This window comes from Bufo gargarizans, chromosome 3, assembly GCF_014858855.1.
Source record: "Bufo gargarizans isolate SCDJY-AF-19 chromosome 3, ASM1485885v1, whole genome shotgun sequence".
Classification (NCBI taxonomy): Eukaryota; Metazoa; Chordata; class Amphibia; order Anura; family Bufonidae; genus Bufo; species Bufo gargarizans.
Genome location: NC_058082.1, coordinates 386,680,880 through 386,702,198, shown reverse-complemented (window position 1 = coordinate 386,702,198; position 21,319 = coordinate 386,680,880). Strand labels below are relative to the sequence as shown.

Sequence of the window (21,319 nt, the reverse complement as noted above, 5' to 3'; positions counted from 1 at the left end):
GCACTCTGTATTCAGAATGCTATTATTTTTCCCTTATAAACATGTTATAAGGGAAAATAATACTGATCGGGTCCCCATCCCGATCCTCACCTAGCAACCGTGCATGAAAATCGCACCGCATCCGCACTTGCTTGCGGATGCTTGCGATTTTCATGCAACTTTATTCATTTCTATGGGGCCTGCGTTACGTGAAAAGGAGCATGCTGCGATTTTCACGCAATGCACAAGTGATGCGTGAAAATCACCGCTCATGTGCACAGCCCCATAGAAATGAATGGGTCCGGATTCAGTGCGGGTGAGCATTGCATTCACACTTTTTGCAATGAAGCCCCTTTCACACGGGTGAAATTTTCGCATTGTTCACCTCACGCATTGCACCCGCGTGGAAATTTCGCCCGTGTGAAAGGGGCATTAGAGAACTCCTGCAAAAAGTGTGAATGGGAAATCTTAACATAGAACGCAGGATCGAAATGACACATGTATTACTACAAATTTGTGGACTAACACATAATAGTGGATAATATAGTAGCTTCCTGTAGATGATAATGAACGCATATACTGACCATGTTTGAGCCAATAGATCTAATTAAGATATGGTTTATTTTCAACCAACTAATATATATATATACTAAATAACAGCTATAGTAGCTTGCGCTAACTAACCGCGTGATTGGTATAGGAATAGTCTACAAAGTCGTAATCTCAGAACTTATTAACATCGTGACTCTGGAAAGAGGGCCACAATAAAATCACAAAACAGTATAGACAAAATCAACTGGGAACGCCATATCAAATGTATTAATATCCAGGGCCGTCTTTAACAAGGGGCAAAAGGGCAGCTGCCCTGGGCCCAGTTGCTCCTTGGGGCCCCAGGGCAGCTGCCTCTTGAGCCCTGCTGGCTACTGCCCCGGGTGTCAGGCTGTCAGCTACACAGGGGGGTGCTGCCATGCCTGCCTGCCGATACTCCAGGCAGCAAGCTGTGAGAGGAGAGCTGTTATTCTCTCAGGACAAAGGACCTTGGATGACATCCTCACCATGTGACCAGTAACCTAGCAATTTTACTGGTCACATGGCTATGAGGCCATCAAAGGTCCTTTCTTTCTACCAGGTGTGTTGCTGCAGGAGAGGTTTGCCTTAACCGTGCGGCTTTTTTTTGTAAAGATTGCATCAGGAAGAGGTGACAGGGGCTGTTATACTAATATACTGTAAGCTACTGTATACTGTGGGGTGCTGTATACTGTGGGGTACTGTATACTGTGGGAGTCTGTATACTGTGGGGTGCTGTATACTGCTCTACTGTATACTACGTTATAAATATCTCGGTCAAATGCCAACTTTGTATAACAAAATGGGAAAAGGTGTCTTTTGCCGAGATATTTCTCTCACTCAGCATGGGTATATGTAAAAAGACACCCCAAAACACATTGCCCTACTTCTTCTGAGTACGGCGATACCACATGTGTGACACTTTTTTGCAGCCTAGGTGGGCAAAGGGGCCCAAATTCCAAAGAGCACCTTTAGGATTTCACAGGGCATTTTTTACACATTTTGATTTCTAACTACTTCTCACATGTTTGGGCCTCTAAAATGCCAAGGCAGTATAACTAACCCACAAGTGACCCCATTTTGGAAAGAAGAAACCCTAAGGTATTTCGTGATGGGCATAGTGAGTTCATGGAAGTTTTTATTTTTTTGTCACAATTTAGTGGAATATGAGACTTTGTAAGAAAAAAAAAGAAAAAAACATAATTTCCCGCTAACTTGTGACAAAAAAGAAAAAATTCTAGGAGCTCGCCATGCACCCTCACGGAATACCTTGGGGTGTCTTCTTTCCAAAATGGGGTCACTTGTGTGGTAGTTATACTGCCCTGGCATTTTAGGGATCCTAATGCGTGAGAAGTAGTTTGAAATCAAAATGTGTAAAAAATGCCCTGTGAAATCCGAAAGGTGCTCTTTGGAATGTGGGCCCCTTTGCCCACCTAGGCTGCAAAAAAGTGTCACACATGTGGTATCGCCGTACTCAGAAGAAGTAGGGAAATGTGTTTTGGGGTGTCTTTTTACATATACCCATGCTGGGTGAGAGAAATATCTCGGCAAAAGACAACTTTTCCCATTTTTTTAATACAAAGTTGGCATTTGACCAAGATATTTATCTCACCCAGCATGGGTATATGTAAAATGACACCCCAAAACACATTGCCCAACTTCTCCTGAGTATGGCGATACCAGATGTGTAACACTTTTTTGCAGCCTAGATGCACAAAGGGGCCCAAATTCCTTTTAGGAGGGCATTTTTAGACATTTGGATCCCAGACTTCTTCTCACGCTTTAGGGCCCCTAAAATGCCAGGGCAGTATAAATGCCACACATATGAACCCATTTTGGAAAGAAGACACCCCAAGGTATTTAATGAGAGGCATGGCGAGTTCATAGAATTTTTTTTAGAAGTCTCCCTTTCCGCTAACTTGGGACAAACATTTCAATCTTACATGGACTCAATATGCCCCTCAGCTTGGGGTGTCTTTTTTCCAAAATGTGGTCATTTGTGGGGTGTTTGTACTGCCCTGGCATTTGAGGGTCTCCGCAATCATTACATGTCTGGCCAGCATTAGGAGTTTCTGCTATTCTCCTTATATTGAGCATACGGGTAATGAGATTTTTTTTTTCCGTTCAGCCTCTGGGCTGAAAGAAAAAATGAACGACACAGATTTCTTCATTCGCATCGATCAATGTGGATGAAATAATCTCTGCCAAAAAAATTAAGGGGGGGGGGGGGGAAGGCGTCTGCCAGGACATAGGAGCCCCGCCCAACATCCATACCGACTTAGCTCGTATGCCCTGGCAAACCCGATTTCTCCATTCACATCAATCGATGTGGATGAATAAATCATTGCCGGGATTTTTTATTATTTTTTTATATACAAAGTGTTTGCCAAAGCATATGAACACCGCCGCCCCCTCAGCTCATACGCCTCGGCAAACGTATCTTTTACTGCAGAGGAGAAATCTTGTCTTGCAGCGCCGCATACACCGACTTTTGTGTAATCTGACAGCAGCGCAATGCTTCTGTCAGAATGCACATCAGTGCTGCAGCTAGTCGATCGGTTGGTCCACCTGAAAGGAAAAAAAGAAAAAAAAGAAAAAAACAGGCCGCAACGCAATAAATTTATTAACTTTATAATAACATTTGAACGGAACATATAAACTTTATTTAACTTTTTTAACAGAACGTTAACTTTTTTGCTTACCAGTGATTTTTTGATTTTTTACCTTTATAGGACAAACCTCTCCTTCCCCATGGGACAATGCACAAAACGCAAATCGCCCAGAGATGTGGCGAAGTTCATTATGCACTTTGTCCCAGGTGAAAGGAGAGGTTTGCAGCAGCTCTGTGTGAGTGGGCGCTAATAGCCCTGTGTGAGCCTGTCCTGTGAGATGTAATCCCTATGCTAAGTGTACCTGTGTGTGGTACTTCCGGAAACACTCCCCTAAGCATAGGGCAGGATGGTCAGGGCAGTCAAAACAGAAATAGCAGGTGTCACGCCTTATTCCACTCCTGCTACAGACACAACATCTTTTTCGGGGTGACGGTTGGGTTGAGGTACCAGCAACGACATTGGGGAAATGTCGCTCGTGTAGACTACACTGGTGGTTGGGGCCACAGAACCTCCTGGATACAGGAGGTTCTCAATGATCTCTTCCTGAAATTTGAGGAAGAATCCTGTTCTCCCAGCCTTACTGTTGAGAACAAAACTATTATATACAGCCAATTGAATCAAATATGCAGACACCTTTTTATGCCAGCGTCTGGTGCGTCGGGAAACTAAATAAGGAGCCAACATCTGGTCATTGAAGTCCACAATTATAGTCGTGGACACAGACGGGCTTTTCAATGACACTGGTTTCTCATTCTATTTGTATTGTCGTGTCTGCGTGAATGGAGGAGAACATGTAAACGTCACGCTTGTCTCTCCATTTCACCGCAAGCAGTTCTTCGTTACACAAGGCAGCCCTCTCCCCCCTTGCAAGATGGGTGGTAACGAGCCGCTGGGGGAAGCCCCGGCGACTAGGTCGCGCGGTGCCACAGCAGCCAATCTGTTCTAGGAACAAATGCCTGAAGAGGGGCACACTTGTGTAGAAATTGTCCACATAAAGATGGTACCCCTTGCCAAATAAGGGTAACACCAAGTCCCAGACTGTCTTCCCACTGCTCCCCAGGTAGTCAGGGCAACCGACCGGCTCCAGGGTCTGATCTTTACCCTCATAGATCCGAAATTTATGGGTATAGCCTGTGGCCCTTTCACAGAGCTTATACAATTTGACCCCATACTGGGCGCGCTTGCTTGGGATGTATTGTTTGAAGCCAAGGCGCCCAGTAAAATGTATAAGGGACTCGTCTACGCAGATGTTTTGCTCAGAGGTATACAAATCTGCAAATTTGTTGTTGAAGTTGCCTATGATGGGCCGAATTTGGTGGAGCCGGTCAAAAGCTGGGTGGCCTCTGGGACGAGAGGTGCTATTGTCGCTAAAGTGCAGGAAACGCAGCATGGCCTCAAATCGTGCCCTGGACATGGCAGCAGAGAACATGGGTATGTGATGAATTGGGTTTGATGATCAATATGACCGCAATTCATGCTTTTCGGTTAGACCCATGTTGAGGAGAAGGCCCAGAAATTTTTTTAATTCGGAAACTTGCACGGGTTTCCACTGGAAAGGCTTGGCATAATAGCTTCCCGTTTGGCGGCTATAAATTGAGTGGCATACCGATTTGTTTCTGTGTCCAAGAGCTCTGCAGTCAAGAACAGCTCAAAAAATCCCAGTGCCGAACCGATCTAAGCTGTCTCAACCCGAACTCCAGACTGGGCGGTGAAAGGGGGAACTAATGGTGCGGCTGAAGTTGGGGACTGCCAATCAGGGTTTGCCAGCACCTCAGGGATTCTAGGGGCTCTACGGGCCTGTCTGTGCGGTGGCTGCGACGGGGTAACTACTGCACGTGCCACCGTACCAGCTTCAACTGCCCTTCTGGTGCTCGCAACTTCACCATGTTGTACGGCAGTGCTGGTACTAGGTCCAGGGTGGGCTGCACTGCTGGCGGTGGTATCTGGTGGTATCAGGGACCTCAACCTCCTCGTCCGAACTTTGGGTCAGACTGCCACTGCTTTCTACAGGCTCATATTCTGACCCGCTGGATTCGTCAGATGAGGGTTCCCATTCCTCATCCGACTGGGTCAGAAGCCTGTAGGCTTCTTTAGAAGAATACCCCTTATTTGACATTTAGACTACTAAATTTAGGGGGTATTCCCTTAGACTACCCAAGAAAAAAAGCAAGCCTGTCTTACAAATGGGAGGCTAGCGAAGTACCGGAAGCCGCTGCGATTGATAAAAAATATCGAAACTGATTTTTTTTATCGCCGCAGCGCTTGTGAAGTGATTGTGCAGTTCTCAAAAAAATTAAAAAAAATTGTCACTGCGGCGGGGCGGGCATGGGTGACCGCACGTGTGAGCGACCAACCGGGCCTGATCGGGCAAACACTGCGTTTTAGGTGGAGGGCGAACTAAGGTGACACTAATACTATAATAGATCTGACTGTGATCAGTTTTGATCACTTACAGATACTATAAAAGTACAAATGCTGATTAGCGATATACGCTAATCAGCGAATCAGTGACTGCGGTGCATTTGCTGGGGGCTAAACGATCGCTAACTACCTAATCAAGGGGCCTAAACTATCTTAAAACCTAACAGTCAATACCAGTAAAATTAAAAGTGACAGTTGTCTGATCACTTTTTTCCCTTTCACTAGGTGATTGACACTAGGGCTATCAATGGGTGATTAAGGGGTTAATTGGGGTGATGGGGGGTGATCTGGGGCTATGTGTGGTGTTTGGTGTGTACTCACTGTGATGTCTGCTCCTCTGCTGGAACCAACCAACCAAAAGGACCAGCAGAGGAGCAGGGAAGCCATTTAACACCTTATATTTATAAATATAGTGTTAACTGGCTTCTAATTTGTTTTTTTTTTGAAAATCATCAGCCTGCCAGCCATGATCATTGGCTGGCAGGCTGTTGATGAAATACTCCTCTAACTTTTGCCAGCCCGCGATGCGCATGCCCGCGAGATGACGCGCCAATGCGTGACTCTGCCTGAGACAGCCGCCTCCGGAGCGCGATCCTGCATTAGGCGGTCCGGAGGCGGTTAATAAATGTGTATTTTTTTTCTATTTTTTTTACTACTTAAAAGTCCCACAAGGGACTAATATATACAGTAATTTGATTGCTTTTAAAATGTAATTGTTAGCTTTTTCTCAATGGTTACCATGGCTGCCGGGACGCTAAAGTCCTGGCAGCCATGGTAAAGTGTAGTGGGGAGCGGGGGAGCAGCATACTTACCGTCCGTGCGGCTCCCGGGGCGCTCCAGAGTGACGTCAGGGTGCCCCAAGCACATGGATCACGTGATCGTATGGCACGTCATCCATGCGCATGGGGCGCTCTGACGTCATTCTGGAGCACCCCGGTAGCCGCACAGACTGTAAGTATACCGCTCCCCCGCTCCCCACTACTACTATGGCAACCAGGACTTTAATAGCGTCCTGGCTGCCATAGTAACACTGAAAGCATTTTGAAGACGGATCCGTCTTCAAATGCTTTCAGTTCACTTGCGTTTTTCCGGATCTGGCGTGTAATTCCGGCAAGTGGAGTACACGCCGGATCCGGACAATGCAAGTGTGAAAGAAGCCTAAAGCTGATATCTATAGTTATAACTTTTATTGTTTTATTTCTACTGTTTATTTTTTACTAATTTATTTTTTTACTAATTTATTTTTTGAAAGTGAATTAACCCCTTCCTACCACAGCCAGGGAAGGAAGATGTTAATTCACAGACAGCAAGATAACACTTCACTTTACAGCCAGCAGGGGTCACTCTCACATAGCTGAAAGTGCCCTTGTAAGTAAACTTTTACCTCACCTAGGATGATTCTGACACTTGTCACAATGATTATTTCCCAGGTCTCTGGGATCTTCACTGTGTCTAATGAAAGTGCGGTCGCAATGATCTACAGTGCCATGGGGCATCGGCAGATTGTATTTTAACCCGCTGTATATATATAGCTGGTTACAGTTAAATAGCCTATTTCCCTGTATAAAGTTGTGCAGTGGTAGGCAAGGGCTTAAAGAGAAACTGTCAACTCTGCTAACATGTTTTAGTTAATACTTGTATTCTCCATGAATTAAGAATTCCCGAGTATCTTTTTTAGAACTGTGCATTGTGTAGTTCCTTTGTTATTCCTCCTAGAAATTTTCGAATCAATTCATTACTGGGTGTTATCAGATGGGGGAGTGTACCTACACAGTGATCAGTGCTGACACATTGTGTAGCGAAACACGTCCCTTTGACATTGAACATTTTATGGGACCCTGTCATGTTGAAAATGGTGTCTGAGCTGCAGGCAGAATGTTACAGAGCAGGAAGAGCTGAGCAGACTGATGTATAGTTTCATGAGAAAGGATTCAGGAAAACATGTATTTCATTAATTTCAATTCCTGCTTATTCTGGGTTTTGCAGTCAAGGAGCCGGTCCTATCGGTGATTGTCAGACTTCCCTCTGTGACTGTGTATACACAGATAGCTGTATGAGGGGGGTCCTATCAGTGATTGTCAGCCTTCCCTCTGTGACTGTGTACACACAGATAGTTGTATGGAGGAGCCGGTCCTCTCAGCGATTGTCAGCCTTCCCCTTGTGACTGTGTATACACAGATAGCTGTATGAGGGGGGTCCTATCAGTGATTGTCAGCCTTCCCTCTGTGACTGTGTATACACAGATAGCTGTATGGAGGAGGTGGTCCTATCAGTGATTGTCAGCCTTCCCTGTGTGACTGTGTATACACAGATAGCTGTCAGTCACTGATAGGACTGCCTCCTTGACTTCAAAGCCCAGAATGAGCAATAAGTTATAGTGAATCTTTTCTCACAAAACTATATATTAATCTGCTCAGCAAATCCTGCTCTATGATATGTTGCCTGCAGATTAATTAGCATTTTCTTGATGACAGGTTCCCTTTAATACCCAGTCGTCAATGTATTCATAAATATTCAGTTGGTATATTAGAGAATAGTGTTATGAGATAATATGCCGTAGAATTTGAATGTGGAATCTATGTATTTGTTAAACCAAAAGCAAAATTATCTAGCAAAAATACAGTGGATGTGGCAAAGGGGGTCAGATATCCATTCTTATGCTAAATTCAGTTCTGGCAGCACTCTAACAGTGAATAATGGCACATTAAACTAGGATCGGTACCGGGAGAAGGAGACGCCCATTGAGAAACAGGGCAGCCTCCTCCTCTCTGTACCAATGCTCTACATTAGCATACCAGACGGGAAAGCGAACGGATCGGTGCCCAGACTAGTAAGCGATATTACATCCCTACACTATGCTGTACATAACCTGCTAGTTATTTAATAATGTCTGGACCCATGAAAGGTCCTCTTTAACTTTAGAACAGCCAGTCAGAAAACTCCATTTAATTGTTGTTTTCACATATCAGGTATCAGTCACATTCTCAGGATGAACCCAAGGAGAGGCGTCATTCACACACCATTGGGGGCATTCAAGATAATAGTGATGACTTATCTCCTCTACCTCCACCTTTACCACTTACTAACTTAGGAAAAAAAAACTTAGCATGTTTGGGTGAGTTTGATATTTGTTTTATGCCTGTTAATTTTACAATAGATGAAAATATATCATTTTTCTAGTATACAATGTTTACATTTCCCACAATGGCAATATCAGAAAACGGGGCACAAATTGTCTTAAATTTAGTATAATATATTTGGTAAATGTGTCAAAAAACAAGTAATGAATTTGATGCACAATATTTGTCACAGTTTGCTACAAAAGTCTGGAGAATGCGTAGATGTTGTTTTATGTTTAATTTCGTCATACACTACTTTTTTTTCGGTTTCTAGATATTGCTGACCTATCCTCAGGGTTTGTAATCAATTTCAGATCCATGTGGGTCAGACACTCGGCATCTCCATGATTTGTTTTCTGCAACTGCTGGCACAGGAAATATAACAGTGGAAACTGCAGCTTCTAACCCCACACTAGTCACCATAACTCATTTATCCCCTATATCAAAGGCCACAACAGACAGACATCATGTAAAAAAATACTTAATTCACAATTTGTGCAATAAACAGACTATTTTTCCCCTTTTTAACTATTTCCTAGGAATTAGAAATAGAAACATAAAAACAAGAAAAACTAAAATAGAACTGAAATGACTTTTCATCTTATTACCCAACAGTGAGTCCTTCTTCTGCTCCTCGTATTGCTCGGTCAAGCAGTATTCCAGCTCAAGACTCTTCTTTTGAACTTTTCAGTTCTTCAAATTTAGGGAGTTCACTATCTCTTGCTGATCGGCCTAAAGGAACAATGACTCGATCAGGGTCATTTAAAGACCCTCCTGATGATGGTAAGTGCATAAATGTTATCTAGAATTTCTTACTTGAAAAAAAAAAAACAACTGCAGAATTAAAGGGGTTGTCCCATCTTCACCCAGGCAGCCCCCCTAATATTTTATGCTCCGATGCTCTCCTTTGTCCTGTGCTGAATCGCGCAGGGCAAAGGCTCTTTTAGGAGAGATCTGGTGATGTACCGGGCTCTCCATAGAGACTGCTAGGCGGAGGCTTCTGCCTGGCAGTGAGCCTAGTGACGTCACCGGCACTAATGGGCGGGCTTCAGCTTCTTCCTAGCTTGTAAAATGGCTTGGGCAACGCTAAAGCCTGCCCATCAGAGCCGGTGACTACACCAAATACACTGGTTGGTGGAAGCCTCTGCCTACCAGTGTAAAAACATAGGCAAAAAAGCCCTTGCCCTGCGCTATACAGCAAAGGGCAAGGGAGAGCATCAGAGCATGAAATGCTCAGATACTAATATCAGAGGGCCTGCCTGGGTGAAAACCGGAGTATGTCCAGGTTTAGATCTGAACCCGGACAACCCCTTTAACTATTTAGTTTTTGCTATCCTTCTGATAAATCTAATGTGTTACTTATCATGTCTGCAGATGAGCAGTATGAGAATGAAAAATAGCAATCTAGATTCCTTATCTGCAGTACTGCAGGTAATAGTCCAATATTGTGATGACATTCCCTTTAAGGCCATTTAGGTATGATTTTATTATATGCAGAAGAATAAATCTGATGTTATATATTGAGACAATTCAATAATCCGCAGCACTCGCTGGTAAATAATGAAAATAGTGGTGATTTATTCACTCAAGCAGCCAGTAAACAGCGACGTTTCGACCTATTACACTTAGGGTACTTTCACACTAACGTTTTTCTTTTCCGGTATTGAGTTCCGCCCTAGGGGCTCAATACCGGAAAAAAACTGATCAGTTTTATCCTAATGCATTCTGAACGGAGAGCATCCCGTTCATTATGCATCAGAATGTCTTCAGTTCAGTCCCTCTTACGTTTTTTGGCCGGAGAAAATACAGCGGCATGCTTTATTTTTCTCTGTGGCCAAAAACCCTGAACACTTGTCGGAATGCCGGATCGGCATTCATTTCCATAGAAATTTATTAGTGCCGGATCGGCTTTAAAATTGCCGCATTGACAGATCTGTTCTTCCGGTCTGCGCATGCGCAGACCTTTAAATCTGTGAAAAAAATAAATACCGGATCCGTTTTTCCGGATGACTTGGATCCGGTATTTCAATGCATTTGTTAGACGGATCCGGTTCCGTCTGACAAATGCCACCCGTTTGCGTCCGGATTGCCGGATCCGGCAGGCAGTTCTGGCGACAGGACTGCCTGCCAGAATCCTATGCCGCAAATGTGAAAGTGCCCTTACATAGTTACTTATATAATCACATTATCACATGTATGTCAAAATGGATTGGATGCTTTAATAGGTCGTCCTATCTGGGACATTTATGACATATTGGTAGAATATGCCATAAATGTCAGATTGGTGCAGGTCTCACCTCCTATCTCAAGATGAAGTCACCTCTCATACAGTAGCTGTAATAAAGCAGAGGAAAAACAGACGGAGGCAGCATATAGTGTAACATGTATACACTAATGGGTAGTGGCTAAATTAGTTTTCTGTGTGTGGGGGCTCAGAAAGGGCTTTGGTGGGAAAGATTTTTTTAAAAGGATACTTCACCCTCATCCCTTTTCTCTCCCATTCCAGTGCATACTGTGTTCGCACTGGTGTCTGCTTCCTAGTTCACTGTTGACACACTGGAGCAGAGATGCCTGCTCTGCTAATCGCTGCCTGAAGTTGGTCACATTGGCAGCCTGGCATATCCAGAGACCAATGGAAAACCAGTATGTATTGAACAGGAGTGGCAGATCATTGAGGATCAGTATCCCTTTTTTTTTTATTATCCCATTTTAAGCCCTCGCTAAAGAATGTTACCCTTCTGGACAGCCCGTTTAAAGAGAATCTGTGTACATTACTAAAAACTGACACCATATGTTATTACTTCTAGTTCCCAGATATTTTTTTTTAGGTGATTCTGTTCCCCCAGAATTGTGGTTGTCACTTTCCAACTTACAAATTAATTAATAAATTAACAACTGGGTGGTCTCCATCATCCAGTGTTAAATAGTTGTGAACCAACATACGTGAACAGTATCAGGGTGGCTTACCCCTAAAATGTGTAAGTGGTGTCTCATGAGATCACACTGCTGAAACCATTCTGACAATGTGGCTCAGGTTCCCAGCTCTTTGACACTGGGTGGTAAAAACCGCCCAGTTGTCAATTTGTTCATGAGTAAGTGTATCATGTGTATAGTAATAGTACTGTTTGGGTCCTGGGGAGCATCTGTATGGAGAAAAATACTGCTCTTAATTATGGGGACAAGATACAGTAAAAGTATTGGTGTCAGTTTTACTTTCTTGGCTTCAAAACTATCATTACTAGAAAAAACATAAAGGCTGACTACATTTTAAAGCTTCTCACAAATTAACTTTTGCTGGAGACAGTGTTAGGATCCATTCCAGTCTCCCCAGTGCTATTGTCACAGTGAGCTACCCCTGCATTCTGTAGTTCTCCTCAAGCCTGTGACGTGTCCAAATACAGTCTGCCAGAACTATGCTGCTTAAGACTTCAGTTCCCATACTTCTAATCCAGTCCCCAGTGAGCCCTATTGTCACGGATGGTGTAACAGAAAACAAGAAGTTACAAATAAGGATCCGACTGGCTTGATCCGAAACCAAGGAACAAATAGGTGACCCCTATTGAAGCCCTCCAACAATCTGTTTAAACAGGTCCGGGATCAGAGGAAGCGGATAAGGGTCACGAATTGTGACACTGTTCAGCTCCCTGAAATCCTGACATGGTCTTAAAGAACCATCTTTTTTCTTAACAAAGAAAAAAACAGCGGCAACAGGTGACTTCGAGGGTCGTATGTGTCCCTTTCTCAGACTCTCAGAGATAAAAGAACGCATAGCGACCCTTTCAGGTTGGGAGAGATTGTATAAACGAGATTTCAGCAGCTTGGCGCCTGGGATGAGATTAATAGGGCAATCGTACTCAGTCTTAGTAGAAACCTCTGAAACAGATGTCGTAAGGCAATTCTCTCAGCAAAAGTCACTCCAACCATTTTTTTGCCTCGCTTGACAATCAATGGTGGGGTTATGTTTAGTGAGCCAGGGTAGCCGCAACACTAGAAGAGTAGGCAACCCGCTTAGGACGAAACATGACACATCCTCAACATGAGTATCACTCACAATCAAACGGATATTGTGAACTATGCCCTTTAACGATTTCTGAGAAAGTGGAACGGAATCAGTAGCAAAAACAGGTATATCCTTTCCCAAAGTGCATACCTGGAAACCATGTGTTATAGCAAGTTGATTATCAATGAGATTGACAGCTGCTCCACTATCTACAAAAATCTCACAAAAATGTTCTTGCTCTCTAGCGCCACCCTGGCAGGTAGGACAAAACGGGAACTACAAGCAAACGGAAAACCTTCAATTTCCACATCAACCTGGCCAATAGTAACAGATGGAACGTTTTTAGAGGTTTTTTTTTATTTTTGTTTCTTTATTACTCTCAAAAAACTGCCTAAATCTCCTAGAGGGACAAACATTTGCCAAATGATTTATACCTCCACAACAGAAACAAACCCTCCTCTGAGAGCTGAATCTTCTGTTGTCAGAGGCAAGCAAACCCAGCTGCACGGGCTCCTGCTCAGTCTCTGAGAGAGACTGAGACCCCTGTGCACTGAATGAGACCGCCGCACTGTCCTTTAACTGAATATGACAGGTAGGAGTGATCTCTCCTCTCTCTCTAAGACGCCTGTCAATGCGAACGGCCTGAAACATGGCAGTGTCCAAGGAGGTAGGTCTCTCATGAAAGGCAAATGCATCTTTCAATCTCTCTGAAAGACCATGGCAAAATTGACTTCGGAGTGCAGCATCCAGTATCAGCTTCCCATCTCCAGAAATTCTGAACTCAGGACTGTTTACCCTGGCATAAAAGACGTAGTCTAGACTCATCCAGACCAATACGATCTGGATCATCATATATCTGACCCAGGGCTAAAAAAAATTAATCTACTGAACGGAGGGGCCGTTCCCCCACTGGCAGCGAAAAGGCCCAAGACTGAGCGTTATCCCTGAGCAGCGAGATGATGATCCCCACCCTCTGCTCCTCATCACCAGAGGAATAGGGAAGTAGGCGAAAATGGAGTTTGCAAGCCTCTCTAAAACTAACAAAATTCTCACTACCCCGGGAGAAGGTATCCGGGAGCGAGATCTCAGGCTCAGAACAAACTCCATGAACGCAAGCTGAACCGGTCACCTGAAACTGAGATACAGTTTTACGGAGATCTGCTGCCTCCAATGAAAGACCCTGCATGTGTTCAGTCAAAAGTGAAACCGGATCCATGCTTGAGACGGTTTTGGCTGTATATAATGTCACGGATGGTGTAACAGAAAACAAGAAGTTACAAATAAGGATCCGACGGGCTTGATCCGAAACTAAGGAACAAAAGGGTGACCCCTATTTAAGCCCTGAAACTCTCCCTGTCTTCTCAGCCCATGCAAAGATGTCTATGATAAAAAATTGCATGCCCTTGTGCCTCGACTGTATGACACCTGAACACCCTATAATAGTGCGGGGACACGACCACCGGCTCCCTACGCTCAATACGGAGGTAGTCAGGGTCACCTAGGATCAAGCAAACAGGAAAACACAAATCAATGAACAGACTTATCTGTAGAAGGATCAGTTGTAGCATCCAGCATGTACACACTTCAGGAAGTTGTATAAACCGCAAAGTTATGCAGTATGGGAAGGGATTTAAAGGGATGCAATCAGTGCAACTACATGACAGCTGAGAGAGGCTAACAAGATGACAAAACAAAAGAACCTAGTAATGTCTGTCCTATTGTCTCCACATGTGTATTGGTGATTTCCCTTTGTTCTGAGAGATAATTGACTTACTCCTCTGTTTTCTCCAGGACAGAAGACACTGTGTATCCTCCTGCCTGTGATAATTACATCAACCCATTGTGTAAGGTAATTGAATCACAGGCAGAGGGGAGGATTTTGTGTGGGAGTGTCTCAGTGTATTGTACGTGTGTTTATTGGTTGTTTTTACAAAACCCTGTGGGTGGTACTGATATGTACCAATGTTATACAAGATCAATAAACACACAGCTATGGGTGTCCACTGCTTTACCCTGAACACGAAGCTTGGTCTCATTCTTGGGGGGATTCACTGTATGACTGATTGCTAGGAGTACATTTCCTATTCGTCTGCTAGCAGCTATTCGTGAGGTTCCGTTCGGAGTTTGGAGCATTACATTGTATGCTGTTACATTTGGTGGCAAGTGGCAGGATCGTTCTCACAGCCCAGAAGGACAGCTACAAAGAAACATAATTCCCTGGAATTACAATTTGAGGACAACGCATGTCCCAGTACAGCGACCCTGACAGCAGCAGAATGGAACAAGCAGTGGCATACGATGAGGAAAACCTGGATGGCCGGGATGCATTAAGGAAAGGCATCTGGTACCAGGCCCTGGATAATGTACAATACCAGCGAGGCGAGAGTTTCCCCAGTGAAGAGCAGCAATTGCAGAAGCAAGTGGTCCTGCGGATGCCCTTCCTGGGAGAGCAGCCCCTGGAGGAATGGGTGAAGAAACTAGAGCACTGGGTATGGCAGGAGCTATGGCTAGAGGAGGCCTAGCAGGCGCTCTGGTGGTATATGGCACAATATATACCCTGGACAGCTGAGCATGACAAGCCAGAGGGAGAGGCGTTTGATGGTCCTGGCTTGTTATGGTAGTCCTTTGCAGAGCCTGACTTTGGGAGCCCTGCACAGTGCAGACTTCAGAACATTTTCTACGAGAGGGAAGCTAGGCAGGATTGGGATGACCCCCATGAGGTAGAGAAAGACCTGGCTCACCTAGCAACCCTGGAGTGGGAACTGGAGCAGGACTACCAAGATCTCTTCCACTCCATTGTGAAGCCTCAGCAGGACAGCAAGAAGTCAGACCCAGGTCCAGAGCCCTTCAGCTGGGAGGATATTATGGATGTTTACTGGGAAGAACCCCAGGTGGCCGGTGGAGATGGGACTGAGGTCTCTCCACTGCTCCTGCAGGGAATTGGGAGCCCAGTCTCCATTCCCCAGCGGCAGGCTGAGTTACAGGGGGCAGAGACAGTCGTTCCTGTCCCCCAGCGGCAATGGGAGTTATTGGGAATTGGGAGCCCAGTCTCCATTCCCCAGCGGCAGTGTGATATGCAGGCAATTGGGAGCCCAGTCTCCATTCCCCAGCGGCCATGTGATATACAGGGAATTGGAAACCCAGTCTCCATCCCCCAGCGGCAGTGTAATATGCAGGGAATTGGGAGCCCAGTCTCCATTCCCCAGTGGCATTGTAATCTACAGGGAATTGGGAGCCAGGGGAAGACAGTAAGCCCCACAACAGTGCAGATGGGACCATGGTCTCTGCACTCACAGCACAGGGGGTAGGGACAGTCGGTCCTGTCCCCCAGCAACAGGACTGTTTAGCCAAAAGGGAGACAGTCTGTCTCCCCCCACAGCAGCATGGTGGTCTATCTAAAGGGGAGACAGTCGGTCCCTCTCTACAACAGCAGAGCGGTGTATCTAAAGGGGAGACAGTCGGTCTCCCCCTCCAACAACCAGGCTACAACCAGGCTTCTTCCGTGGTAGCGCTGGCACCAGGGCAAAGTACCGCTGGTCTCTGCCCACTCAGCACCCCCACACAGCTGTGGTGAGGCACACGGACATGGACAGGTTTATCCCTTGCTCAGGTGTAGTAACCATTTATTGTGGGTGGGCTGTACTGCTGTTTCTGTTTTGTGGGTGGGCTGCTGGACTAACAAGGGCACTAACCGGCAGAAGGTCAGATACCCTGTTAGTCTGTTTGGAAAAGGGGAGTGTGGCGAAACCAACCTCTCCACTGGGTTTTGGAACTGTTTGCCAGCCTCTTGCCCCAGGATTATGGCCCATACTAACTTTTAAGGAGAAGACAGACCGGCTTAAATCTGTGGAACTGTTTTGGGCAGGAAAGCCATGCTTGCAGCTGGCCAAATGTGACTTCCATGGAATTCAGGAACCCCTGCTCGGATCTGGGTGATTTTTGGATATGTTGTTCACCCAGATCAGAGCTATCCATGGATGTATACATTATGGGGATATGTGGGGTTTTGAGGTGTTTTCTGTGTTTTAGGAAAAATGTGTCGTTTCTGTCTGTGAGTGATTAAGTTAGCCCATTACATTTGGTAATTGTATTTTGTTGATTGCGTCTCAGACAATGCCAGTGTGTTAGTTAAATGAGTCACAGACAATGTTCATTGTATTTTGTTGATTGCGTTACAGACAGAGGGAAGGGGATTTTGTGTACAATTGCTGGGAAGGTTTCAATGCTGTAAATGCATGTGATTGGCTGTTTTTACAAAACCCTGTGGGTGGTAACCTTGTTGGAAGATGTGTATAAATCAATGCTTGTGTGTTCAAATAAAGAGAGTTCCTGTTTTACCCTTCATCATGTTGAGGCTGGTGTTTGGGTAACTGATCAACACTAGGGGATTTTTACTAACTTTTGAACCCCTGGTCTAATTCGTGCCATTTCGTGTGTATTGCCGATTTCCCTTTGTCCTTAGAGATAATTGACTTACTCCTCGGTTGTCTCCAGGACAGAAGACACTGTGTATTCTCCTGCCTGTGATAATTACATCAACCCATTGTGTAAGGTAATTGTATCACAGGCAGAGGGGAGGATTTTGTGTGGGAGTGTCTGAGTGTATTTTACGTGTTTATTGGTTGTTTTTACAAAACACTGTGGGTGGTACTGATGTGTACCAATGTTATATAAGATCAATAAACACACAGCTATGGGTGTCCACTGCTTGACCCTCAACACGGAGCCTCGTCTTGTTCTTGGGGGGGGGGGAAATCACTGTACGCTGTTAGGGACTGATTGCTAGGAGTGTAAGCCGCTTGGGTGCGTTTCCTATTCGTCTTCTAGCAGCTATTCGTGAGGTTCCGTTCGGGGGTTTGGAGCATTCCCTTGTATGCCGTTACACCTTTAATAAAAAGAGACACAGACTAAAGAGTGGAGGTAAAATGGCCAAGGCCTGATTTATTAAAATTAACCAATACAACTTTAACTGAAAACCTTTTAAGAGTGTAGTCATAAACTCAGACTCCAATACCATAAATATATCAATCAGAGTCCATCCCATCACGGGATGACTATCCTTACCTCACCCTTCCTCAGGCCCTGGCCAAACCACCTTCAAAAAAGGGGGCGGGCGGGAGGGGCACAAAGAATCCGGCTCCACAGGCAGGTACAGATCAAAGGGGGAGCTCGGACACTTATAGCCCCAAAACCTCCCACCACCACCAATCAATTACTGTCTCCAGGGCTCCGCTAACCTTCCCCCAGACCCTGGGACATCATAGGCTACCTGCCCAGCCAATTGAGGGAAAAATCACTGGGCAGAATTAATCCTCTGCCCAGTGATCCCACAAGAGTGGTAAACCATTTCCCTCCAAAACTGGTCTCTTAAGTATAACCTTGTCACCGGGCAGAATACCTTAGCCCTAGGGACAAGACAGCCATCAGGCAATGCCAGTATGGCCATGCGTCCCCCTCCACAATGTGCAGGGTCCTTCCATTATCATGACAGCACAGAGAGGGAAAAATAATTGCAGGTCACAGAAGACCGTACTCACAGCACACAGAGTCGAAAGATCCAGAACACAAGACATTTATTGCAGAGTCAGCCTGTTGAGGGTTTCTGAATAATAAACTAAAACCAACACATACAGAGGCACTCAACACTTCATAAAGGAATTATATAATGACTGGAGTAAGAAATGCACTTACTATGTACTGTAGAAAAGATGTGGCTGTCATATACAGAAAACAGAAGTCTAAGAGGCTGAGCCTTCTACAGTGTTCAAGACGTGAGCCCTGGATTGGGAAGGGTCCTCTGCACTGAGCTCAGAAGCGCACTGAGCTCCAGAGCCAGCCAGTGAAGACATACCTATGCTGTTGAGAAAGAACCGGCACTCACTGGCGTGTTGCAAAGAAAGTTGATGTCTTTAATGGTCACATATATACATCCGTGACGCGTTTCGACTCACGTCTGGAGTCTTTCTCAAACAAATGAATATGACATACAAACTAAGTGAACAGGTGAAACTTAAATAGACCGCCAAAGCGGAAGTGACATCATGGTAACCATGGTAATGAAGTATACAAAACAAATCAATTGAAGAGAGGATCCCAGCCGCAACAAACATCATAGAAATTCTAATCTTGTTGCAATATATATCCATATACTGATCCATATAATAATGATGTCGATGATGCTGATAATGGTGCCGCTGGGATGTCTTCAAGTTTTCTGCAAAATAAAAAAATTTTTTTTTAATAACTATAAAGCTATGAAACGGAGGGAGAGAGAAAGGTTAATCACAGATATAAAATATGTGCATAATATCCTGGAGATTTACAGGAAACTATGCAAGTCATACTCTCGGTTCAAGCCTTTGGGCTCCAATGTTTGCAAAGTGTGAATCCAATAGGATTCACGCTTCTTCAACATCTTTACCCTATCGCCACCCCTGCGAGGTTGCGGTACATGTTCAATAATCTGAAAGCGAAGTTGTGATATATTGTGATTCTGTCGATCAAAGTGGTGCGGGATGGGCAGGAGCAGATTTTTGGTACGTATTGTAGACTTGTGTTTGGAAAAGCGATCCTTCATCCGCATGGAGGTTTCGCCTACATATAACAAGCCACATGGGCACTTCAATAAATAAATAACAAAATTGCTATTGCATGTGTAAAATCCCTTAATGGGAAATTGTTTGCCAGTTTGCGGATGTGAGAAGAATTCACCCTTGATTACACTTGAGCAATGTATGCATCCCAAACAGGGGAAGGTGCCATTTTTTGGTGTAGATAATGTACTTTGTCGTCTCTCAGTATGAGAGCTGCCAATGTCGGCCCGCACCACCATATCGCGTAAATTCTTATTGCGCTTATAACAAATGAGCGGACGATTCTGAAATTCTTCAACAGAGGGATATGCCCTAGATAAAATATTCCAATGTCGGTTGATAATTAGTCTGCATTTATGCACCCAAGGGTGAAATTTAGAGACAAAAGGAATACGTGGTGGTTTAGTGGTTTTAGCACATGCCGCAGTGGCCTTGTGCCTTTCTTGATTAAGTAATGAGGTGGGATATCCGCGTTGTTTAAATCTATCGCTCATCTCATTCAAGCGGATGTCCTCTGAAACTGGGAATGAGGTAATGCTTTTTTGACGGTTGGGGGATGGTTGCTTGAATAGTGTAAAAGAGAGTTTCTGCCAGTATCCTTAATATGGAGATCAGTTACTATGACTCCACCATTTCCTTTAGTGACAACAGTATCCAAGAAACTAATCCCCCTATCATCATAATGTAAAGTGAACTGAAGCTCACTCCACACAGAATTTAAAAATTCCGTAAACTCTAGAAGGGTCCGAATGCCGCCGCGCCACACACAAAACACATCATCGACGAACCTACGCCAAAAATTACAATGCAATATGAACAGCTCATTTAAATAGATGTATTTATCTTCAAACCATGACATGTATGTGTTTGCGTACGGCGGTGCGGCATTCGAACCCATCGCGGTCCCACAGCGCTGTTTATAGAAAGTATCCTGAAATAAAAAATAATTTTCATACAAAATAATTGTCAATAAACTGAGAAAAAAATCTTTTTCACGTGAGGTGTAAGAAGAAAGAGTTAATAACCACTCAACGGCACGTATTCCCTTTGCATGAGTAATAGAAGTATATAAAGAACATACATCGAAAGTAACAAGCAAATCATCCTCCTGTAACGTCAATAGCCTAACCTCATTAAGAAATTGATTGGTATCCAAAAGAAACGAAGGCATGGTTTTAGTTAAGGGTGTTAAAACCTTATCTAGCAAGATGGCTGGAGGGGACAGAATCGAGTCCGTCAAAGCCACAATTGGTCGACCAGGGGGCTGGGTGAGAGACTTGTGCACCTTAGGGAGTATGTAAAACACCGGCGTAACAGGATGATGATTAATCAAATACTCCCCCAATTTTGGATCTATAGTTTTATCCTCTAAGTATGTGCCTACCAAGGTGCAAAGCTTATTTTTGATAGTATATACAGGATCCCCTTGTAACGGTTGATAAATCTCATTGTTGGATAATTGCCCCAAAATTTCAGCAATGTAATATGCCTTGTCCATAACGACAAGGGCACCCCCTTTGTCCGCAGGTTTAATGATTAGAGTGTTGTCATGTAAAAGATCCTCAATGGCTCTTTTCTCAGGGCATGTGAGATTATGTGTTAAGTGACACCCTCCATGTCTTAAATCCTGCAATGCTTGAGAAATATCTTTTTGAACCAATGCTACAAATGTTTCTACAGGATGATAGGATTTAGGCGGTTGAAAATTACTCTTCAACCTCAAACCGAAATCCTTAAGGGTCAAAGAAAATTCATTAACATTGACATTCACAGTCATATTTTTATCGGGATCAGAGAAATGCGCTTTGAGCCTGATGTTCCGAAAAAACCGCTGACAGTCCATGTCCAATTCAAAGCTGTCCAACGGAGTAGTCGGACAAAATGACAAGCCCCTTTCTAATACACTAAGTTGTAATGGGCTTAGACTTTTAGAAGAAATGTTAAAGACTAGGGTTTGGCATGAGTCAGTACCTGGGAGCGTGTCGTCCGCGGAGCGTCCACTGCGCCGATAATGACGTCCTGCTCTTC

General features: G+C 44.4%; 1 protein-coding gene across 8 annotated transcripts in view; it reads left to right on the top strand.

Moving 5' to 3' along the window:
- Positions 1–21,319, top strand: part of NAV1 (neuron navigator 1) — a 482,667-nt gene that overhangs the window by 173,791 nt on the left and 287,557 nt on the right. For all 8 annotated transcript variants that reach the window (XM_044288210.1, XM_044288206.1, XM_044288207.1 and 5 more), the window contains 2 exons: positions 8,549–8,694; positions 9,314–9,481. In XM_044288210.1, coding sequence (XP_044144145.1) covers positions 8,549–8,694; positions 9,314–9,481 — 314 coding nt within the window. The remainder of the gene's footprint in view (positions 1–8,548; positions 8,695–9,313; positions 9,482–21,319) is intronic.